This window comes from Kogia breviceps, chromosome 1 (genome assembly GCF_026419965.1).
Source record: "Kogia breviceps isolate mKogBre1 chromosome 1, mKogBre1 haplotype 1, whole genome shotgun sequence".
Taxonomy (NCBI): Eukaryota; Metazoa; Chordata; class Mammalia; order Artiodactyla; family Physeteridae; genus Kogia; species Kogia breviceps.
Window position 1 is genome coordinate 26,962,017 of NC_081310.1, and position 26,103 is coordinate 26,988,119.

Here is a 26,103-nt window from a genome sequence, read left to right on the forward strand (position 1 = left end):
TAAGCTGAACTTTATAGTTCTTACGGACAGCATTTCTTAAACCTGGGCCACTTTTTTTCTTTTATTTATTTATTTTTAGTGTTTTTCTTTCTTTCTTTCTTTATGGCTGCATTGGGTCTTCATTGCTGCGCACAGGCTTTCTCTAGTTGCGGCGAGCCTGGGGTGGGGTGAGTGGGGACTACTCTTCGTTGCGGTGTGCGGGCTTCTCACTGCGGGGCACGGGCTCTAGGTGCTCAGGCGTCAGTAGTTGTGGCATGCGGGCTTCAGTAGTTGTGGCTCATGGGCTCTAGAGCGCAGGCTCAGTAGTTGTGGCTCACGGGCTTAGTTGCTCCGTGGCATGTGGGATCTTCCCGGACCAGGGCTCGAACCCGTGTCCCCTGCATTGGCAGGCGGATTCTTAACCCAAACCTGGGCCACTCAGATCAACTGATATGCTTGTTACAAATGCCGCCTCACCAACCATCCAGATAGTGGAGACTTGGTCAAACTGTGTCCCTGAGCAAGGACCCTGTGGAGCAGAGCAGCCCTCTGCAATCTACGCAGTGGACACGCAGGGCAGGTAATATGAGGGAAAAACAAACTACCGTTTTTAAGCCAGTGAGATTTTGGTGTTGTCTTTTTACCATACCATATAGTACTGTATCCTGATCGGTTTAATCTTATTACTTTAAGTCCTTCATTATACTGAGTAGTTTTTATTGTGGTAAAATACACATGAACACAGGATGCTTTTCCATTTATTTATGTGTTCTTTAATTTCTTTCAGCAACATTTTGTTTTCAGTGTACAATTCTTTCATCTACATGGTTAAGTTTATCCCTAAGTATTGTATTCTTTTTTTCCTTACATTATTTTTTTTTTTTTGCGGTACGCGGGCCTCTCACTGTTGTGGCCTCTCCCGTTGCGGAGCACAGGCTCCGGATGCACAGGCTCAGCGGCCATAGCTCACGGGCTTAGTTGCTCCGCGGCATGTGGGATCTTCCCGGACCAGGGCACGAACCCGTGTCTCCTGCATCGGCAGGCGGATTCTCAACCACTGCGCCACCAGGGAAGCCCACGTTATTTTTTATTGTGGTAAAATAAATACACATGGCATAAAGTTTACCATTTTAACCATTTTTAAGTGTACAGTTCAGTGGCATTAATTATATTCACATTGCTGTGCAACCGTCACAACTATCTACCTCCAGAAATTTTGATCACCACAAACTGAAATTCTGTGCCAATTAAATAATAACTCTCTATTTCCCTCACCCCCCACTCCCTTGTTACTACTATTCTACTTTTTGTCTATATGAATTTGACTACTCTGGGAAATGCATGTAACAGGAGTCGTACAATATTTGTCAAAGAAAATGCAGCCTCACCCTAGACTTATACTATATACTATACTATACTGATAGTATATCAGAATCTCTGGGGGTACAGACCAGAATTTGCATTTTTATCAAACTCCCCAAATTTTGTCAGTCACTGTTTTATGGGGGTGACAATCACTTACCCCTACAAAGCCACACTGCTAAATCTATTGGTCAATTTTCAGCAATATCTGACCTATTTATCACTCCCTCTTTCTTGAAACCCTTTCTTTATTTGACTCTGGCACATTGCACTCTCCTGATTTTTTTTTTTCCTACTCCACAGGCTATTTTTTTCTCAGTCCATCTTGCTGAATCTTTCTCCCTTTTCTGATCTCCAAATGTTGGAGGGGCCAGGACTTGGTCACGGAAGCTCTCCTTTTCTCTGTTTATACTTTCCCTTGATTATCTCCCATGACTTTAATACCAGTTATGAGCTAAGAACTCCCAAATTTCTACTCCCTAGCCTCAACCTCTCCATTGAGCTCCAAATCAGAGCACTCAACTACCTAGTCAGTATTTCCATGGGTGTATGTGAAATAAGTATCTTAAACATAACGTGGCCAAAAGTGAAATGATTCCCATCCACCTCTGACTCTTCTGAGTAAAAGACAAGTCCATCTGCTTATTTGCTCAAGCTAAAAGCCAAGTCATCACTGATTTATCTCTTCTTCTATTATCTCATACCCACCCATCAACAAGTTCTGTCAGCTCTGACTTGGACTCTTCTCACAACTGTTTCCACCACCACCCTAGTCCAATTGGCTATCATCCTTCTCTTGGACTGCTATAGTGTCTTCCTTGCCAGTTTCCAGTTTCTTCTCATGTCCCTCCCCATAGTCTCTTCTCTATAGAAAGGCCAGAAAGATCACTTAAAGTTATAAGTCACTCTGTATTCAATACCCTCCAATAACTTCCCATCACACTTAAAAACCTTCATTGTGGTCTATGGGCCTACATGATCTGGTCCCTATTTGTCACTCTGCATTCCTTTTTCAGCTCTCCTCCCTTGCTTATATGGCTCTCAGCACACTAGCCTTCCTGCTATGCTTCTGACTGCTGCAAGGTCTTTGCACTTCTGTTCCATGTGCCTGGAACACTCTTCCCACAGATATTCACACAGTCTACTCTCTTATTTCACTCTAGTTTCTGCTCAGACGTCATCTCCACAGAAGGCTTCACTGACCACCTTCTTTGAAGTAAGACTCCTGCTTTATTTTACTTTGTAGCATTTCTTTACACTCTGTTTTTTTTTGTTTTTTTCTGTACACGGGCCTCTCACTGCTGTGGCCTCTCCCGTTGCGGGGCACAGGCTCCGGACGCGCAGGCTCAGCGGCCATGGCTCACGGGCCCAGCCGCTCCGCGGCATGTGGGATCTTCCCGGGCCAGGGCACGAACCCGTGTCCCCTGCATTGGCAGGCGGACCCTCAACCACTGCGCCACCAGGGAAGCCCTGTAGCATTTCTTATTACCTGATATTCATTTGTTTATTTGCTTATTGTCTGTCTTCTATTTGAATATTAACAAGAAAGCAGAGAATTTGTCTTGTTCTCAAGTTCTCAGACTAGGGCCTGGCACATAGTGTCAATAAATATTTGTTTAGGTTGTGGATAATTACTATAATGGAGCAAACGAGAGAGAATAAGTTACAGGTTTAGAAGATAAAATCACATTTGATCAATGACCAAAATAAAAACACCCATAGTATGAGGCACTGAAATTATGACATTTTTTTTACTGTACTTCACCACAGCAAGTCAGATTTCTGACATCAAAGCATCAATGTGGGAAAAACATAGTAAAACTGAAATCATGCTAGTTTTCTTTTTATGTGGATTACACCATCGACAAGAAATCAGTATGTTCTAACTTCCAGGCAAATAATTTTTTGAGCATGAAATGACTGGAGAACAGAGTTTTTTAACTGTCATTCAAATTATTGTTTATTTCAGAAATATTATGAGCTATAAACCATTCTTCAGTGGGAGAAATATGGAAACCAAATTCCATGGGTTACCTTGGTCTTCAAAAATTGTGATGTTAAATCTCTTTGCTGTTCCACTTCACTGCGTACATAATTGCAGAAAGCCACAGAGTACTGGCGGCTGTAGTAAGGACTGAAGTTTTTGATAGCAGCCTCAGTTTTCCCTGGAAAAATATGAAAATTAGAATCTATAAATGTAGCATCTGTCTCCATAATTCTATATATACCCCTCTAGGCTCCCCAACACCTCTGCTTCCTAGGGATTCGTTGTTAGCCCACATGCCCTGAGAACTTTGATACCTGCTGCCATGACTTCCTCCCCCTCTGGCATCGTCCTGAGAGACTTGGAGTTCCTTAAGGACCATCTATCCAGTAACCAACTTTCTTCATTTTACGTTAACAACCCATTGCCATGACCATAAACTCAACCATCCTCCTAGTTCTTCTACAACCACCATTCTACCTCACCCTGTTCTCCACCTCAACTTGCTCTTCGTTATCTACTACCTCCAGTCATTCAACTTCTCCTACACAGCAATACAACAATAATCCCAGGGTTCACCATTTCAACTCTGCACACACATCACTCCATTTGTCTTCAGATCCTGAGGCTCCACTTCTAGTCCTTCTGATCCACAGCCCTGGATAAAATCAACAAACTGTTTCTTCTACTTCTGCTCCTACGTTTCTGGTTTAAAAAATTTTTTATTTTATTTTATTTATTTATATATTTTTTGGCTGGGTTGGGTCTTGTTGCTGCATGTGGGCTTTCTCTAGTTGTGGCGAGTTGGGGCTACTCTTCGTTGCGGTGCACGGGCTTCTCATTGCGGTGGCTTCCGTAGTTGCGGAGCATGGGCTCTAGGCGCGCAGGCTTCAGTAGTTGTGGCACACGGGCTCGGTAGTTGTGGCTTGCGAGCTCTAGAGCGCAGGCTCAATAGTTGTGGCACACGGGCTTGGTTGCTCCACAGCATGTGGGATCTTCCCGGACCAGGGCTCGAACCTGTGTCCCCTGCATTGGCAGGCGGATTCTTAACCACTGCGTCACCAGGGAAGTCCCTAAAATTTTTTATGATTCAGAGAATGATATAACTACCATGGGGTAGAGGTAAAAACTTTGGATTAAGAGTCTCGAGACCTAAATTCTGGTCCCTATTCTAGAAGACAGAGAAGTGAACCAGCTGCATGACCTCAGTTGTCACTCATTCTCTCTAGGCTCCAGCATCCTAACTGTAAGGGAAGATGCTCACTAGTCCACACTTTTCCTGGAATCTATGTGACAGTGAAATATAACCATGGAAGTACAGCTGCCTCACAACTGTGACCAGCAACTACAGTATGACCTTTTAGCACCAGAAGAAAATAAATCTGAGGAATAATCATGTGGGAGGAGCTTGAGGACTCAAGATGGAGGGAGAGGGAGAGTCAGGCACTGGAATACTCTTGAGCTTTTCCAACCTATGCTTAACTTTAGAAAGTAGGGAAATTGGAAAGGCAGGAAAGGAGAAGGAGAAATAGGGGAGAAAGGGCAAAGGGGCATTCTGAAGCAGATAAATCCTCACAACATTTCAAGGACTTGCCACAGAGTATATAAATAAATACAGGTCACACTCACTGTGCTTACAAGCTGTTAGTCCTTGGAATAAGATATTAGTTTGAGAAAAAATAAACCTGATATAACATTCCAAAATATTTTAAAATACTCTCATGTGAATTTGGCATAATTTTTGTTTTAAAATTTGATATTATAGTCAACAGAGAAATATTAAAATATACATAGCTACTTATAGCTCTGTATGTTATATTTTATACTTGTATTTATTTATAGCTGTTTAGAGCTATTACACATGTAAAAATAAGTGAAGGGTTCTAACCACATAGATCAAGATACTCAATATGAGAAACTTGAATCCATAGCTGCCAAATTCTATGCCTATGGAATCATTTCCCCAAACACCAACAGTGTATAAATACTCTCTCTATAAGGAAAATCCTTCTTTAGTTCAGGCATTTAGATCTCATAATACATATGAGGTAAAGGGGAATTTTTGCTTATTCCCTCAATAAAATGACATTTTCTGGTTGTATTTATGAGCTTTAATAATTATTACTTGTAAGGTGCTTTGATACCCACTAATAATAGGTGCTGTAGAAATGCAAATAAAAGTTCCTATAATTTGAATCAGGTATACTTTTGCTTGCTTTGTGAGTTTATGGTATTACTATTAATCAGTATTTTCATAATACTTTATTATACTCAGGCTTTATGTGTCTAATTGGTTATTATTTTTTTTAGCTTTTATACAGTGCATAAGGAATAAAATTCTATATACTTGTCTATAATTTTCTTGTATAGGCGTGGGACATCTTTGAGAATCCTCACAATAAGAATGGTCTCACCTCACTGAAACATATAAATGATTAACAAAATTTGCCCTTTAGATCCAAGTAACCACTATTTAGTCTAGCAGGAGAGCAGCTGGTTATTTCTGATTAATTTTTAGCACTCTTGCAAGCAATTCGATTTAAATAAAAGGAGGTGGATGTCATTTTATGATGAGCTCTACAAAGCCTTGAAACCTGACATCCTGCCACATCACCAAGCCCCCTCAAGGATACCCTGCTTCTACTGAGATGCTATAATACCACCACTCCCTCCCAACGTATGAGAGAAATGTTTCTGTGATTTGAATATCTGCATATACTATCAGCACAGCATCCACCAGGGAGCATTCATTAAAAAGAGATTACATTTATTCCAGGAATACAAGGATTCTTCAATATATGCAAATCAATCAACGTAATACACCATATCAACAATCTGAAGGAGAAAAACCATATGACCATCTCAATAGATGCAGAGAAAGCTTTTGACAAAATTCAACACCCATTTATGATAAAAAACCCTGTAGAAAGTAGGCATAGAGGGAACTTTCCTCAACATAATAAAGGCCATATATGACAAACCCACAGCCAGCATCATTCTCAATGGTGAAAAACTGAAACCATTTCCACTAAGATCAGGAATAAGACAGGGTTGCCCACTCTCACCACTCTTATTCAACATAGTTTTGGAAGTTCTAGCCACAGCAATCAGAGAAGAAAAAGAAATAAAAGGGATCCAAATCAGAAAAGAAGAAGTAAAGCTGTCACTGTTTGCAGATGACATTATATTATACATAGAGAATCCTAAAGATGCTACCAGAAAACTACTAGAGCTAATCAATGAATTTGGTGAAGTAGCAGAATACAAAATTAATGCACAGAAATCTCTGGCATTCTTATACACTAATGATGAAAAATCTGACAGTGAAATTAAGAAAACACTCCCATTTACCACTGCAACAAAAAGAATAAAATATCTAGGAATAAACCTACCTAAGGAGATAAAAGACGTGTATGCCGAAAATTATAAGACACTGATGAAAGAAATTAAAGATGATACAAATAGATGGAGAGATATACCATGTTCTTGGATTGGAAGAATCAACATTGTGAAAATGACTATACTACCCAAAGCAGTCTACAGATTCAATGCAATCCCTATTAAACTACCACTGGCATTTTTTACAGAACTAGAACAAAAAAATTCACACTTTGTATGGAAACACAAAAGACCCCGAATAGCCAAAGCAATCTTGAGAATGAAAAATGGAGCTGGAGGAATCAGGCTCCTGGACTTCAGACTATACTACAAAGCTACAGTAATCAAGACAGTATGGTACTGGCACAAAAACAGAAATATAGATGAATGGAACAGGATAGAAAGCCCAGAGATAAACCCATGTGAATATGGTCACCTTATCTTTGATAAAGGAGGCAAGAATATACAGTGGAGAAAAGACAGCCTCTTCAATAAGTGGTGCTGGGAAAACTGGACAGGTACATGTAAAAGTATGAAATTAGAACACCTTCTAACACCATACACAAAAATAAACTCAAAATGGGTTAAAGACCTAAATGTAAGGCCAGACACTATCAAACTCTTAGAGGAAAACATAGGCAGAACACTCTATGACATACATCACAGCAAGATCCTTTTTGACCCACCTCCTAGAGAAATGGAAATAAAAACAAAAATAAACAAATGGGACCTGATGAAACTTAAAAGCTTTTGCACAGCAAAGGATACCATAAACAAGACCAAAAGACAACCCTCAGAATGGGAAAAAATAGTTGCAAATGAAGCAACTGACAAAGGATTAATCTCCAAAATTTATAAGCAACTCATGCGGCTCAATAACAAAAAAACAAACAACCCAATCCAAAAATGGGCAGAAGACCTAAATAGACATTTCTCCAAAGAAGATATACAGATTGCCAACGAATACATGAAAGAATGCTCAACATCATTGATCATTAGAGAAATGCAAATCAAAACTACAATGAGATATCATCTCACACCAGTCAGAATGGCCATCATCAAAAAATCTAGAAACAACAAACGCTGGAGAGGGTGTGGAGAAAAGGGAACACTCTTGCACTGCTGGTGGGAATGTAAATTGATACAGCCACTATGGAGAACAGTATGGAGGTTCTTAAAAAACTTAAAATAGAACTACCATATTACCCAGCAATCCCACTACTGGGCATATAACCTGAGAAAACCATAAATCAAAGAGTCATGCACCAAAATGTTCATTGCAGCTCTATTTACAATAGCCAGGACATGAAAGCACCCTAAGTGTCCATCAACAGATGAATGGATAAACAAGATGTGGCACATATATACAATGGAATATTACTCAGCATAAAAAGAAATGAAACTGAGTCATTTGTAATGAGGTGGATAGACCTGGAGTCTGTCATACAGAGTGAAGTAAGTCAGAAGGAGAAAAATAAATACCGTATGCAAACACATATATATGGAATCTAAGAAAAAAAAAGTTATGAAGAAACTAGGGGTAGGACGATAATAAAACATAGACCTACTAGAGCATGGACTTCAGGATATGGGGAGGGGGAAGGGTAAGCTGTGACGAAGTGAGAGAGTGGCATGGACATATATACAGTACCAAACGTAGGGTGGATAGCAAGTGGGAAGCAGCCGCATAGCACAGGGAGATCAGCTAGGTGCTTTGTGACCACCTAGAGGGGTGGGATAGGGAGGGTGGGAGGGAGGGAGATGCAAGAGGGAAGAGATATGGGAACATATGTATATGTATAACTGATTCACTTTGTTGTAAAGCAGAAACTAACACACCATTGTAAAACAGTTATACTCCAATAAAGATGTTTAAAAAAAAAAAAAGATTACCGCTTCCCAGAGGAATTAACCTAAAGACTGGTTCAAAATGTAAATAAAACAGCTAACAACATCACAAGTTCTAGGAGTAAAAGAACCTAAAGCGATACCCAAAATGTCTCTAGATTTTAGATCAAGTTGATCTAAACCCAAATAAAGGAATGCCCAGTGTAGGGATCTTGACAATTTGAGAAAAGCCTGGTGTTGGTGCAAAATACCACTGGAGTTAGGAGGATGGACTCTGGAGTCAGACAGACATGGGCTGACTCTAAAGAGTCCCATCTCTGCTACTTACTAGTACTGGGACTTCACACCAGTTACTTTCCCTCATATAAAATGAAGCCAACAAGAGTAGCAATCCCATGGATTAAGATGTTATATTACTCCATCATAAAAAAGAAAGAAATACTGCCATTAGCAGCAACGTGGCTGGAACTACAGAGTATTATTCTTAGTGAAATGTCAGACTGACAAATACTGTATAATATCACTTATATGTGGAATCTAAAAAGTAATACAAATGAATGTATATGCAAAACAGAAAGACTCACAGATATAGTAAACAAACTTGTGGTTACCAAAGGGGAGAGGGAAGGGGGAAGGGCAAATTAGGGGTATGGTATTAAAAGATACAAACTACTATATATACGATAGATAAGCAACAAGGATATACTGTGCAGAAGAGGGAATTATACCCATTATCTTATAATAACCTATAATGGAATATAATCTGCAAAAATACTGAATCACTTTGCTGTACACCTGAAACTAACACAATATTGTAAATCAACTATACTTCAATTAAAAAAAAGAGTATCAATCTCCTAGTGCTGTCTTAATCACATGAAACAACACAGTAAAATAAAAGTGCTCAGCACTGCATTTGGCACATAGAAAGCTTTTGGTAATCCCTAGTAATTAAACTGATGATGAAGCACCCAAGCCAACCACCCAGGGAAGGTCCTTAAACTAAACAGAGAAATCAAGGAGAAGCCAAAAGCAAGTTGTCTATTGTAACTCTTTAACTGGGGCCATCCTGTCCTGCTGCATACAGAACAGCCGTCCTACTCACTGCAAGCTCAAGACAAACATAACCTACATTTTCACAGATGTTTTAGGAATGCTTACCAGCACGTAAGAGGCCCTCAGTGCAACTTGACTTAAAACCAACGAAATCAAACATTAGCCTTAATGAGTCAAAGTGAAAAGCGAGTTAGTAGCTGTGTTACATTGAGCTCCTCTCTCCGAGCCTCAGTTTTTTTATAAGGAGGTATAGTTGATTTATAGTGTTGTGTTAATTACTGCTGTACAGCAAAGTGGTTCAGTTATACATATATATACATTCTTTTTAAAATATTTTCCATTATGGTTTATCATAAGAGATTGAACATAGTTCTCTGTGCCATACAGTAGGAACTTGCTGCTTAACCATTCCATATATAAAAGCCTACATCTGCTAACCCCAACCTCCCACTCCATCCCTCCCCCAATCCCCTCCCCCTTGGTAACCACCAGCCTGTTCTCTATGTCTGTGATTCTCTTTCTGTTTCACAGATAAGTTCATTTGTGCCATATTTTAGATAACACCTGCAAGTGATATCTATGGTATTTGTCTTTCTCCATCTGACTTATTTCACTTAGTATGATAATCTCTAGTTGCATCCATGTTGCTGTTGCTGCAAAGGAATTATTTCATTCTTTTTTATGGCAGAGTAATATTCCACTGTCTATATGTACCACATCTTCTTTATCCATTCATCTGTCAATGGACATTTAGGTTGTTTCCATGTCTTGGCTATTGTGAATAGTGCTGCTATGAACAAAAGGGTATATGCATCTTTCTGAATTATCGTTTTGTCCAGATATATGCCCAGGAGTGGGATTGCTGGATCATATGGTAATTCCATTGTTAGTTTTCTGAGGAGCCTCCACACTGTTTTCCACAGTGGCTGCACCAACTTACATTCCCACCAACAGTGTAGAGGGTCCCCTTTTCTCCACACCCTCTCCAGCATTTGTTAATTGTAGACTTTTTTTTTTTTATTTTTTTTTATTTTTTATTATTTTTTTTTTTTTTGTGGTACGCGGGCCTCTCACTGTTGTGGCCTCTCCCATTGCGGAGCGCAGGCTCCGGACGCGCAGGCTCAGCGGCCATGGCTCACGGGCCCAGCCGCTCCGCGGCACGTGGGATCTTCCCGGACTGGGGCACGAACCCGTGTCCCCTGCATCGGCAGGCGGATTCTCAACCACTGCGCCACCAGGGAAGCCCTAATTGTAGACTTTTTGATGATGGCCATTCTGACTGGTGTGAGGTGATACCTCATTTTAGTTTTGATTGCATTTCTCTAATAATTAGTGGTGTTGAGCATCTTTTCATGTGCCTATTGGCCATCTGTATGTCTTCTTTGGAGAAATGTCTATTTAGGTCTTCTGCCCATTTTTGGATAGGGTTGCTTCGTTTTTTGTTGTTGAGTTGTATGAGCTGTTTGTATATTTTGGAAATTAATCCCTTGTCAGCTGCATCATTTGCAAATATTTTCTCCCATTCTGTAGGTTGTCTTTTTGTTTTGTTTATGGTTTCCTTTGCTGTGCAAAAGCTTGTAAGTTTGATTCAGTCCCATTTGTTTATTTTTGCTTTTATTTCTATTGCCTTTGGAGACTGACCTCAGAAAACATTGGTACTATTTATGTCAGGGAATGTTTTGTCTATGTTCTATTCTAGGAGTTTTATGGTGTCATGTCTTATGTTTAAGTCTCTAAGCAATTTTGAGTTTATATTTGTTTATAGTGAGGAGAGGGTGTGTTCTAACTTCACTGACTTAAATGTGTCTGTCCAATTTTCCCAACACCACTTGCTGAGGTGACAGTCTTTTCTCCATTGTATATTCTTGCCTCCTTTGTCAAAGAATAATTGACCACAGGTGTGTGGGTTTATTTCTGGGCTCTCTATTCTGTCCCATTGATCTATATGTCTGTTTTTGTGCCAGTACCATGCTGTTTTGATTACTGCAGCTTTGTAGTTTTATCTGAAGTTTGGGAGGGTTATGCCTCCTGCTTTGTTCTTTTTTTTCAGGATTGCTTTGGCGATTCCAAGTCTTTTATGGCTTCATATGAATTTTAGGATTATCTGTTCTAGTTCTGTGAAAAATGTCTGAGCCTTAATTTTGTCACCTGTAAAATGGGGATTATAAGACACCCATTTTCATAGCATTTTGTAAAGATTCAATGGGATATTCTACAGGTTAAAAAGTACCTGTAGCAGTGTCAGACACTTTAGTTACTCAATAAATTTTGACTATTATTTAATATTCTACCACGAGAGCATTCAAATAAGTGGATCAGCCCACAGGCACCACACAAAATAACTTCAGCTTAAACCAGCTTGTTTCCACAGTTTCCAAGATGCTTGAGTATTGAATTGCCACTATTTAGTATCATATTCCCTTTCCTAAATTGCTCGTAAAACACAGTGCCAGGTCTTTCTCTAAAAGGAAGTTACTCAATAATATAAAGACTAGAGCCACAAAGGGCTTCTTCTGCATTTTCTTACACAGGCATTTTTGGCACAGGCATATTTCTTCTAATCCTACTCAATTATTGTAGCATACTATGCTGGGTGGGGTGCTGCTACCATTTACTTGACCAGGCTGCTCTCAACACCCTTCAGGGTGATCATCACTAAAGTTAAAAGAAGCCTCTGTGACAGGTCTGTCCACAACACTTAGCTTCAGTTCAACTTTGTAAAAGTAAGAAAAGTATCTTCTGGACCTTTTAAAACCATTTGAATTCATACAGACTCCAAAACTCAGCACTGTTATTTGATTCCTTTTCCCTTGCACCCATATTCAGTCATCAGGTATTGTCACTTCTACTTCCACAATATTTCTCGAATCCATCTCCTTTTCCCCATCCCAACCCCCATGCCTTCAATCAAGACTTTATTATCTTGAAACAACATTGTAAAAGTCTCTTAACCTGCCCTATCTCAGAATCACAGGGGAGCAACAATGCAAAACAAAACATAGCAACAAACCAGAAAAACCTTTCTAGCTCTCAGTTCTAAAAGAGGAACAAAAAAGTCAAAGCCAGAGTGGGAGGGGGCAGTACCACTGCTGATACATAAATCCTGGAGGATTATGGGAGAAAGACAAACTTGGTCTGTGTTGCAAAGGCAGATTCTAGGAAGTGGCCAGAGCAAGTCCAGAGTTGATGGAGCAGAACGGGAAAGGTTGAATCCTATCTGGCCACCATGGTTCCACTCAAGAGAAAGCTGACACAAGTTATCAAGGCCCAGATGTTAGACTGGAGAACTGGCCTTCAGAACCAAGTCTTGCCATTAATGCTCCCAGGAAATTCTTTTGAAAGCCTTAAGAGACACACCTCATAGTCTTGGAGCCATAATCCTCTGCATCCCGGCCTGACAAGTTTCATTTGACATGTTGTTGCAAGATCATGTTAATTCCTTTGTAAAAACCTTCAGCAGTTCCCCATTGCCTAGAAAAGTAACCACTTAGCCTGGCACCAAAGGCCCTGTGATCTGGCTCCAACTATCTTTTTTTTCCCACCTCTCTACTCAGACTAACCCTCCTCGTCCCCTGTACATGGCCATGACTTCTCCCTCCCTTCAAGCCCAGGTGGCAATCCCAACCCAGGAAGAAGCCTTTTTGGCTCTCCTCAGCTGGAAACGCTCACCTTCTTTCGTATTCTCCCAAAACTGCACCACTTTTGCTACAGCTGTTTAAATATAGCTTATCTCTCCTCCAGGGGTATAGTATATTTATGTACTCAGCAAATATTTGTTGAATGAATGAAAGAATGGCTAAGTAAATATTTAAGAGTAAAGCAAATTACAGTGCATCACAACCACGAAACCCATGCTAGTACCCGAAGAAAGGAAAAGGTCCAGTTCTCAGCTTGACTATTTATTATTAAAACTATGCATTCTTATAGCACAATTCTTTTGTTTAAAAAAAAATCTGACTCTCACAGGTTAACTCCGTTTAAGCTTTTAGATGAATTTTGTCCCTCAAATCATAGGTGGGGAATTATTTACAAACAAAAGCTTTTCTTGGTTTGTTTTTCTGGACCAGTTCGTAGACATGGGACATATATAAAGGCTTAGGTGAAACTTATATAAAGTGAAGAACCTGACAGATTTGTATATTTTCTCATTCTAGAAGGCTGTTTGTCAATATTCCAGTCCTTCAGTAGTTTATCTCAATTCTACACTTTATCAATAGTTTTCTTCCTTGAAAGATACTGTTTCTAGTGGATTATTCCTAGTTCCTCCATTATTCCCAGGGTCAAAATAACTATGGTATATTAAAAAATTTTCTCCAAAATACTCAGATTCTATGCTGTTTCAATCACTTTTAGAAATGTAGCTCATAAGTACAGCAAGATACATAAAATCCAAGCACTATTTTTGCTATATATCCTTATCTTTTTTCAATTATTTTTAATATAGTTGAGATTATTACATTTTGTATCCAGTTTTATTTACTTCACATTTTACCTTTGGTTTTTCCTATGATACTACAAAAAACAAAAAATTAAGAGTCTCATGCTCTACCGACTTAGCTAGCCGGGTGCTAAGGGTAAGCTGTGACAAAGTGAGAGAGTGGCATGGACATATATACACCACCAAACGTAAAATAAAAATTTAAAAAACACCAGACATGAAAAATTCAAAAAAAAAAACCAAAAAATTACATTTTTCAGATATTACATTTCTATTGTTACTATGAAGGAGAAAAATACAGAAATTTTTAAAAAATATAGGTTCCTTTTAACAAAGTGGCTGTTTCCTGAAAACTGAGGCAAATTCACACATGAGAAGAGGGTTAACTAGGCCTTTGGCACACTATCCTTTTTTTTTTTTTTTTTTTTGCGGTACGCGGGCCTCTCACTGTTGTGGCCTCTCCCGTTGCGGAGAACAGGCTCCGGACGCGCAGGCTCAGCGGCCATGGCTCACGGGCCCAGCTGCTCCGCGGCATGTGGGATCTTCCCGGACCGGGGCACGAACCCGTGACCCCTGCATCAGCAGGCGGATTCTCAGCCACTGCGCCACCAGGGAAGCCCTATCCTTTTTTTTTTAACATCTTAAGTGGAGTATAATTGCTTTACGATGTGTTAGTTTCTGCTTTATAACAAAGTGAATCAGCTATACATATACATATATCCCCATATCTCCTCCCTCTTGCATCTCCCTCCCACCCTCCCTATCCCACCCCTGTAGGTGGTCACAAAGCCCCAAGCTGATCTCCCTGTGCTATGCGGCTACTTCCCACTAGCTATCTATTTTACATTTGGTAGTGTGTATATGTCAATGCTACTCTCTCACTTCGTCCCAGCTTACCTTTCCCCCTCCCCGTGTCCTCAAGTCCGTTCTCTACGTCTGCATCTTTATTCCTGTCCTGCCCCTAGGTTCATCAGAACCATTTTTTTTTAGATTCCATATATATGTGTTAGCATATGGTACTTGTTTTTCTCTTTCTGACTTACTTCACTCTGAATAACAGACTCTAGGTCCATCCTGGTACAATATCTTAAAACCTTTCAAGGTTTCAGGTGAAGATTAATTTGGGAGAATGACAGAAGTAGCTCTGAAAATAAAATATTTTTAATATTTATAAAAGAGTATAATAATATCCACTATTGTTTATTTTCCCCAGAGTTTCTCAGATTATAAAAGTTTAAAAGTCCTGATGAGTTATAATATCAGCTTTAGTTTCAGGTTTCTAAGCACCATCACTTTGCACCTTAGGGTGGAGATATCAGAAATCCCAATTCACAATACAAAGGTGCAAAAATCTAATTACACAAAATACTGCCCAAGGGCTCTCTCTTTCTTCCACTAAATGCCTTAGAGAATGGGGATAAATTGGATTCTCCATAATTGAACTAAATAATGCTTTATTTTTTAAAGCACATTTATTATTGGTGCTTGAGTGGCAGCTTTTCTTTACAGACTCTACTACAAAAATTCTTCATGGGCAGCATTCATGCCAGCAGGTCCCTGCATCCTAGCTGGCAGAAACTCCACTTTGAGTTAAAACTGAGACATATATACCAACTAAAGTTCTCTGTGATTTACTTCAGATATTAATCCACAGAAGAGAAACACACACTTATGCTCTCAAGAGCTTCTATTTAATATATCAAAGTCACGCCAGGACCATCCCCAGACTCAGAAAGCATCTGGATAGAAAGCAGATATGCTTAGGAACGAACAATAAAACACTTTCCTTGTTTCCAAAACTTACACTCATAGAAATCCTAAACTCTGAGTGTACTTGCCCTTGGACTGCTAGAGACCCTCATTTTTTTCAATCCCTATTCTAAAAGCAGGTGTATTATCTTTAATATAGCCACAAAGCTTAGCCCATTAAGGCATTCAGGGAGTCCACATGTACTTACAGATGCTACGTAAGGGGCCAGGCACCAGCTCCAGTTGGTGAGGCAGAAGCAAAAACAGTGTTTTCTACAAATGATCACAGACACTGAAATGAATTAAGGTTCCCATCTGCACTACGTATTTAGTAGAACAATACTTTGACAAGTCAATATAAGAGAAATGGGAGGAGCTATCTATGGGAGGAAAAACACACTACCATATTATGTTACAATCCTCACTACCTTGACTCTATGGAAAAATAAAAATCCTACTGTGGTCAGCTTTTCAAGAGAACAGATTTTTAGAACCTGTAGGACCTTAAGTCTGGTTTCCTCTTTTTTAGGGGAAGAAACCAACTGCAGTGTTAGAAAAATACATATGCCTGTACTTTTATGCACACATTTTTCTTTAGCCATAATTAGATGGAAGCTAACTTTAAATTTTCTTCCATTTCATTTGGGAAAAGTGCTTGGAAATTTTCAAGATTATTTTGTCATTACTTCACAGCATGCCTCCAATTTCCTCATGACACATTTGATGAGAATAAATCATGTTTATTTTGCTACTTCTCTAAATTGTCTAATTTCCCCTAAGGAAGTTGCAGATTGGCTGTCTTTTTTTATTTTTAAAAAAAAAGGAGAGGGAAGAGTGTGAAAAAGAAAATTAAACCAATCTGATACAGCTACTTTTTCAGAAAGCATCACAAGAACTATGAATTTAGAAAGAATACTAATATTTTGCCCACTAAACAATCTTTTTTGGTTTTGAAGAAAATATAAAACTGAAATGCAGAAACTGAAAAAATGAACTTCCCTTTGCTCTTTTTGAGTCTAATTATGGTTATTAAAGTTTTTGCACATATTTTATCAGAGGCTCTCAGATTATTCCAAAATCCTGAAGATAATCTTTGCTTTGAGATTGCAGCCATGCAAATGAATACAACATGCACATTAATAGAAGTCAGGCCAGACTTAAACGAAGCAACAAGCTTAGGAATGTTACTAAATGATTCCCCTTCCAACATAATAGGTTCTCTGGTGTCTCCTTCAGATTCCCTTTTATTTTCCTAACTATGTCCTTTCTTTTTTCTTATTTTATTCCACTTTTCTTCTTTCTGCACAGAAGTATGTTTGTCTGAAATGCTTTCTGTTACAGTTTTCACTTCTTCTCTTCACGAATTTATGCTATTAATGTAAAAAAAAAAAAAAGAAAAAATTCAAGAAAACTATCTTTGGGACCCAGATATGCTTGTGCTTTGTTAGTCCGGGGAGACAGGTAACAATAAGAAGGAGTGGACTTTGCTATAAAATGAAAGGTGGCATTGCTAGGTTTGGGAAAGTCCAGGAAAGCTTCATAAACTATTCAACATTTCTGCAGGCCAGCTAACTTTTTGAAACCATTTACAAGCTAGATAAAGTACTCATTAGGGAAAACTATTTTAGCATGCTCTAACTTATCCTCACACAAATTTCAGAACTGCCAAACTGGTTCTGACCCCTGTCCACTTGATTCAGTCAGGCACTGAGTCCTCTGAATACAATTTTCTTGATGATAACTCAAACACCTTCAATTTTGCTTTTTTGACAACCTAATGATTGCCAGCCAGTATATCAGTTAATCACTAAATTTAAAAATTCCTGAGTTAGGGCTTCCCTGGTGGCGCAGTGGTTGAGAATCTGCCTGCCGATGCAGGGGACACGGGTTCGTGCCCCGGTCCGGGAAGATCCCACATGCCGCGGAGCAGCTGGGCCCGTGAGCCATGGCCGCTGAGCCTGCGCATCCGGAGCCTGTGCCCCGCAACGGGAGAGGCCACAACAGTGAGAGGTCCGCATACCGCAAAAAAAATAAAAAATAAAAAAATTCCTGAGTTAATGTATGCTAGAGAAAAATTAACTAAAAGCTATTGTATGTGAGGCTCTAAAAACAGAAACAGAAAAACCCCACCAAAAACCCCAACAGTACTATCTAAATAGTACCAGTCTATTTAAAGTCACTTTACATAGTCATTTTTACTATGGGAATTGCTCTTCCATGAAGTGAATTCTCATGGTGCTTTATAAATGTGGTAGAACCTCATACAATTAGCTCTGCTTGCAGTCCAAGCCTCACAGGTAATTCATATGCACCAAGGCGGTTAGATACGAAGTAGAACTGTAAATAACTGAGACTACCTTCCACAACACCCATACAAAAGCAACTTGAGTTCATCTGGACAGAAGCAGACATGCCAATGTCAGTCACATTCCAACTTTCATATATTGATGAAAAGAGCAAAGATTACAGACTTCTAGAGCTGGATGGGATCATAAGGGTCATTTCCAACCTTTTCCTATTTTCAGATCAAGAAATTAATTGGCCCACGGTCACAAAACTAGTTAGTAAAAGAACACTTATGAAAAATTTTAAAGATCATTGTCCGTGTTTTTAACAAAGTTTTTCTCTCTACTAAGACTACACTGATTTTTATGGAGGAATTCAAGCACTCCCTTTTTATTAATGGAGGAATGTAAGTACTCTTTCGTAATAAAAACCACATTGTCAAGAAGTCTTGTGAAATGATCTTAAATTTAGGTAAAAAGATGTTGTTATGGTTAATCTTATGTGTCCACTTTAGTGGGCCATGAGATGCCCAGATATATGCTCAATTATTCAGGAGGGTGTCTTTGAGGGTGTTTCTGGACGAGGTTAGTATCTGAATAGGTAAACTGAGTAATGAATATTGTCCTCCCCAATGTGGGTGGACCTTATCCAATCAGTTAAAGGCCTAAATAGAACAAAAAGGCTGCATAAGAGGGAATTTCCTCCTGCCTAACTTTTGAGCTGGGACATTTGTCTTTGCTGGCCCCTGGACTTAAGACTGAAAGGGCTCTTCTTGGATCTCTAGGCTGCCAGCTTTCAAACTGGAGCTACAACATCAGCTCTTCTGGGTGTCCAGTTTGCTGCCCTCAGATCTTGGGATGCATTAGTCTCCAGAATTGTGTGAGTCGATTCCTGATTTAAAACATCTCTCCTGTCTCTCTCTCTTTCTCACCCTAATACAGATATAATCAATTGAAATACATTATTGAATCCTCACAAAAGTATCAATTTATTTCATTAAATGTATATTAAATTGTTGGGTCAACAAGTTAAAAGTAATGAAAATGTCTAGGGCTTCAATGTAATGAGTTCTAAATTTTTCAGTAGAATCTGGAAGCCAGTGTGTTTCAGAATACTCTCTGAAACACATGGAATCTGTATTTAAAACATTCCATTAACTGATTTATGAAGGACAGTAAAAGCATTTGGCTCAGCTTCATCCAATTGGCAGAGGTTGCCAGCAAGAAGGCAGAGACCCAGCAAAGCTCTGGGTACAGGAGGAACAAGCTGACCTTATCTGAGTACCCCTTAATCCTATTCAGGTGTTCCAATTAAGTGGTATCACTGTCTCAATTAAAGCTGCAGTCTCTATTGGCTAATACCATAAAGCTCCCTGGGAAATACACTAATTAGGTAGATTTTCTTTTTCTTTTTTTTTTTTTTTTTTTTTTTTTTGCAGTATGCAGGCCTCTCACTGCTGCGGCCTCTTCCGTTGAGGAGCACAGGCTCCAGAAGCACAGGCTCAGCGGCCATGGCTCATGGGCCCAGCCGCTCTGCGGCATTTGGGATCTTCCCGGACCGGGGCACGAACCCGTATCCCCTGCATTGGCAGGCGGACTGGCAAACACTGCGCCACCAGGGAAGCCCTAGGTAGATTTTCTTATTTGCTGATTAAGAATCTGTTTTGCACCAAATCAAGGTTAAAACTTACTGCTATGGACCAACCCCATAATCTGTAGGATATTCGAAATGTCTTTAACAAAGTTTCTCTCATCTCTTCTCTATATTCTACTTTATCTGAGGCTAGAGATGAGGTATGTTGAATCATAGACCACTAATAACAAGGGTTTTGTATATGTGTATATTTCAATTATGAACCATTGCAGTTGTTTTTTCCCAGTCTGTGGCTTGCCTTTTCCCATAATGAACAATAAAGTGAGTAACATATATTCCCACTATCCATCTAAATAAATTTTACCATTACCCCATATTTACCTCAAAAAAAAATTTTAAACAAAACACTACAGCTAGAGAAAAACAAATACCGTATGCTAACACATATATGTGGAATCTAAAAAAAAAAAAAAGGTTCTAATGAACCTAGTGGCAGGGCAGGAACAAAGATGCAGACGTAGAGGATGGACTTGAGGACACGGGGGTTGGGGGGGAAGGGAAGCTGGGACGAAGTGATAGAGTAGCAGTGACATATATACACTACCAAATGTAAAGTAGCTAGTGGGAAGCAGCCACATAGCACAGGGAGATCAGCTTTGTGACCATCTAGAGGCGTGGGATAGGGAGGGTGGGAGGGAGGCTCAAGAGAGAGGGGATAAGGGGACATATGTTTATGTATAGCTGATTCACTTTGTTATACAGCAGAAACTAACACAACATCATAAAGCAATTATACTCCAATAAAGATGTAAAATAAAAACAGCATCAAGGATTGCCAGCAGCCAGCAGAAGCTAAGAAAAGGCAAGGAAGGATTCTTCCCCAGAGCCTTCAAAGATCATAGCCCTATTGAAACCTTGACTTTGGACTTCTAGCCTTCAGAACTGTAAGAGAATAAATTTCTGCTGTTGTATGACAAAAAAAAAAAAAAAGAAGAAGAAAGAAAAGGCAGGAGAATCATAAAGTGTTTCCAGTGAAAGTAGAACATATGTCCAAGTACCTTATTAATTAACCGGAGTAGAGAAATTGGGTATTATCTATAGAGGGATATAAAATGAAGGGAAGGCATTTCTTTCTAACTCTTAAGACAGGGCATATTTGACCATATTTCCATGTTGATGAGAAAGATCCACACTGAGGAATGCTTGCAAATACACCCTTGCAACAGTAGTACACATTTTTCACAGTCTATGAAACATATTTCACTGTGTCTTCAGTGAAGTAAATGAAAAAAATTTAAGAGGTAAAAAGGGGTATGCTAATGACCTTACTTTGCAATTATTTCATTTCCCATGCATCTGAAAATATATGTAGACCTTTTAGCCATTTACTTTATCTCAAATTATCTGAGTCCTTTGATTTACACAGTAGGATCAGAGAATTTTTACTCCTGATTTTGACTGCAATCTTTCAAACAAAGAATTGGAGTTTTTTAACAAAGTGGCTCTTTGCCTTTTCATTACTTTACGTATGTATAGATGTACTTGAGGAGAAATAAGAGTGTATATAGTTTTGTGTGGTCAAATTTATAAATCAGTCATACTGTGTTCTCTCCAAAAAAAATACTAGGATCAGGGATTTATAAACTGAATTTTAATTGAATACCTAATACACAGTAAATGCTACAAAGAATACACTTTATAATTTAAGCAACTTTACCTATGGTTTTTATTTATCTTTTTGAAATTTGATACAGTTGTCAAAATGTTACATCTTGAGAAAACAAGTAACCTTGAAAAACAAAAAGCAAACAAACAAGCACTACAGCTACATTGGTAGCTCCCTTTACCCTGCCTCACAACACTAGGCACCACTATGCTCAAAGTGATATTTATTCCTTTAAGGCATTTTATTCTCTTACAAACATGCGTAGGTATCCATATGAAACTAATAGTATTGTTAGGCATATTCTCAAACTTGATTCTACCTGTCATTCTGCAGCTTGTTTTCTTCACCCATATTATGGCAGATAGATAGACATCATATGTCATATACATATATATACATATACATACATATGTATATACATATATACATATGTCATATACATATATATATGTCATATACATATACATATATATACATATATATATACATATATATAAGGTATTTAATTCTAGCTTATTCATTTAAACTGCTATCTCTACTTCTAACACATACTACAATTTATCTCCTTGTTGATGGGCCTCTCACTTGTTTCCTCTTGCTTTGCTCTTATAACCAATGCTAGTGTGAATATTTACGGTGCAAATACACAAGGGTTTCTCTAGCGGTGAGTGTAGAATTCTGGAGCAAAATGTGAGCATCTTCACCTGACTTGGTATTGCCAAACTTCTCTCCAGAGTGACTGTGGAATTAATATCCCACCAGCTGAGTACGAGAGTTTCCTCCTTGCACTTCATCAGAAACTCTAGGTATTGTCCCACTACACATCTTTGTCTATTTTGATATGTGAAAAAATGGTGCCTTAATTTACACTTGTCAGATGACTAGTGAGTTGAGCATCTTTTCATACATTTATTGCCATTCAGGTTTTTTATTCTGTGAATTCACACCTTCTCTCCATATGTATTCTTACTGATGTGCCGGCATTGTTTATCAATTTTAGGTGTGAATCCTTCTCAGATATAAACATTGCAGTTGTTTTTTCCCAGTCTGTGGCTTGCCTTTTCCCATTGATTATAGTGTTGAACAAAAGTTTTAAAGTTTAATGAAGTCAAATTTAACTATCCTATCCTCTCTGCTTTGTAATTTTAGGGTCTGGTTTAAGAAATCCTTCCTGACTATTTTCTTTATAAGGATGTCTTCCTATATTTTCTTCTAAAAGTGCTTTAGCATTAAGCTTTTACAACCTGGAATTAACTTTTGTGTAGAATATGATTTAGGAATCCATACTTTTCCCTACAGATAACTAATTATTCCAGCACTATATATTGAATAGTCCACATTTCTCCCAATATGTATAACCACAAATGATATATATCAAGCTCCCATACATATCATGGGTTGTTTTTGCACCCTCTACTCTGATCCATTTGTCTATTGTCTATCCCTGTATCATTAGGCTAAAGAGTAATTGCATTTTACACTTGCAATTGCCTTTCCAATTCAATCCGATAAATAATTAGCTCCTTTTATACTTAAGGTCCTTCCCAGGTACTACAACTGTTAAAGCCAAGTAAGAGTCCATGAGGTCAAGGAGCATACAGCCTAAAAAAGAGAAATAAGTTGTATTCAAATGACTATGACATAAGGAAGACTATGAGAAGCATTAAAAGAAAAGCATCAAAAACAGGGTTTCTGGGGCTTCCCTGGTGGCACAGTGGTTGAGAGTCCGCCTGCCGATGCAAGGGACACGGGTTCCTGCCCCGGTCCGGGAAGATCCCACATGCCGCGGAGCGGCTGGGCCCGTGAGCCGTGGCCGCTGAGCCTGCGCGTCCGGAGCCTGTGCTCCGCAACGGGAGAGGCCACAACAGAGAGAGGCCCACGTACCGCAAAAAAAAAAAACCCAACATGGTTGCTGGCTTCATAAAGGAGGGATACTTGACTGGACCATTTAAGAGTTTTTAGGTTTTTGGTGAGTGGAGTGGAGTGGAGATGATGAGATTATCAGCTATGAACTTTGCACTCCCTTTGACATTATATCGAGTTCTAGGGCATCTATTGTTGTACAACTAGATTATCTCCCAAAATGAGATCCTTGAGCCTGGTGTGCCCCATAGAAGGGATCCTTGTTCTACCCTCCTAAGTGCAGAAGGTATGACAGCCAGGTGCTTATGAGAGTGTGTAGGAAGAGCTAAAATAATGTTCAAAGAAGTATACGAGCGCTAAGAAAATAATAATAGTTAGCATCCTAAATCCTTTATGTTATTAACTTATCTAATATACCTATTTTACAGATGTGAACATTAAAGCAGAGAAGAAATGCTTATAGTTTGGGCAAAAGTAGAAATCGAATTGTTTTGAATCTTGCACATCTCAGAAATAGCAGAATTCTGAGGATCAAAGGAATAATTCATGTGAAACCTGGCAAAGTGCCTGGTACATTATAAGCCCTCAATAATTAGTAGCAAATATTTGAAAGAGTGCCATTAAAAAAATTGTGAAATGGCCCTTCTAGTCCCTATTGAGAATCACTGACCTTGAATGATTTCTTTTTTATCTTTCATTCATTTTATTTTTAATTGTGTTTATTTTATTAAATAGGTAATATTCATATAGTTCAAAAATAAAAGTAATATAAAAGATATACTTTGAAATATCTTCCTCCCACCCCATCCTTGTCCATTCCATTTCCACTTCTCTTAAATGCAATCACTTTTATTAGTTTCTTATACATCTTTTGTGTGTGTGTGTGTGTGTGTATTCTGATTTTTACCTATGTATGATGCAAAGGTTAGCATATTTATACACTGCTTTGAAACTTGCTTTTTCATTTAACAGCATATCCTGAAGACTTTTCAATATCAATAGACAGAAAGTGTCCTCATTCCTTTTTTTAACTTTTGCATGGTATTCCATTATATGGATAAACTAGTTATTTAATTTGATGATTCTTGAAGTGTGGGCCCTAGACCAGCCTCATCAACATCACTAAGAAACTTGTTAGAAAGGCAAATTCTCAGGCCCAGCCCCAGACCTACTGAATCAGAAATTCAAGGGGTGAGGCCCAGCAAACTGTGTTTTAGCAAGTCCTACAAGTGATTCTGATACACAGTGAAGTTTAGAACCATCAGTCTATTCAGTCCTCTACTGATGGATACTTGGACAGTTTCCTCTGTCTCGTGTAAGCAATGTGGTAATGAATCATCTTATATGTGTCTTTTGTACCTGTGCAAGAATGTACATTAAAATGTACACTGTACAGTCTCAGAAAAGAAGTGTGGTAAATGGTAGGTATATGTAACTAACACTGCTTTTATACTTCCTTATTACAATTTAGGTGCATCCATTTCTTTTCTATACATTGCAGATTCTTGTAGGCCAGCCTGGAAACCAAACTAACAGTTATAACGTTGTTACGACAGGAAAAGGCCTTCCTAAATCCAAATCACTGACTTATAATTAAAACGTTTGGAGTACATGAAGGACTATCTAGATATGAGAAGAGAAACTGTTACTTCCACTTTGCAAAAGGGAAACACTTTAAAAGGAGATTCTCTCTTGAACAAGATGAACTTCTGTGGTTGACTGAATGTAGATCAGAGGTGGATGGCTCCTATGGATGCAAATTTGACTTATTGTGTAATCAGATTAGTGGCTGTCATCTGTCCGCAGTCCCCCAAATATGTCACCATTTGAGATTTACATCAAGAACTCAGAGGGCTCATTTGGTTTCAGAACTTACGCCCTAAATGAGAGACTTCTGGGGTTTCAGATACATCTGAAGAAAGCTGGCTCAGTCTCAGCACTGAGCAGATCCTCAAGCCTTTCCCTTGGGCAGATTCTCCTGAACGAGGCTGGACTTACAGGGGCCAAAAATTCTGTTTCAGAGAGGTGTGCATCCAATACCCATTAAGATGGTTCCACCTCTTATTCATTATATGACCATAGGCAAGTTACTTTATCTCTAGGGCAGTGTCATTTAATAGCAATTTCTGCTACGATGAAGATATCCTACATCTGTTCTACGTAGTATGGTAGCTACTAGTCACATGAGGCTACTGATTACTTGAAATGTAGCTAGTGTGACTGAGAAACTGAGTAATATTTCAGTTACCTATAGTTAACTTTAATTTGAATAACCGTGGCTAGTGGCTACCAAGAGTACTGCAGCTCTAGAAAACCTTCATGTCTTCATCTCAAAATGGGGATTAAAAACCACCCATCTCAGTGTTTTCCTTCATCTTTCTGGTCATAAGATTCTTCTAGGCTGCCTGATTAAAACAACAACAAACAAACAAACAAACAGAAAATTCCATTTCCTACATCAGACCTACTGAATTGGAATGTACTCAACAAAGGCTAGGGCTTCCCTGGTGGCGCAGTGGTTGAGAATCTGCCTGCCAATGAAGGGGACATGGGTTCAAGACCTGGTCTGGGAAGATCCCACATGCCACGGGGCAACTGGGCCCATGAGCCACAGCTACTGAGCCTGCACGTCTGGAGCCTGTGCTCCGCAACAAGAGAGGCCACGACAGTAAGAGGCCCGCGCAATGCGATGAAGAGTGGCCCCTGCTCGCCGCAGCTAGAAAGAGCCCACGCACAGAAACGAAGACCCAATACAGCCAAAAATAAATAAATTAAAATAAATAAATTTAAAAAAAAAAAGAAAGGCTAGAGATCCTGTACCTTCAATATCTTCTTCCAGTTGATTCCTATGATCAGACGAGTTTGGTATTTAATAATAGCATTATAATGAAGAGTAGATAT

General features: G+C 39.0%; 1 protein-coding gene across 1 annotated transcript in view; it reads right to left on the reverse strand.

Moving 5' to 3' along the window:
* The window catches only part of NIBAN1 (niban apoptosis regulator 1), a 171,590-nt gene that overhangs the window by 96,533 nt on the left and 48,954 nt on the right, over nucleotides 1–26,103 (reverse strand). The window contains exon 2 of the mRNA XM_059040608.2: nucleotides 3,376–3,506. Within this exon, the coding sequence (XP_058896591.1) occupies nucleotides 3,376–3,506 (131 nt within the window). The remainder of the gene's footprint in view (nucleotides 1–3,375; nucleotides 3,507–26,103) is intronic.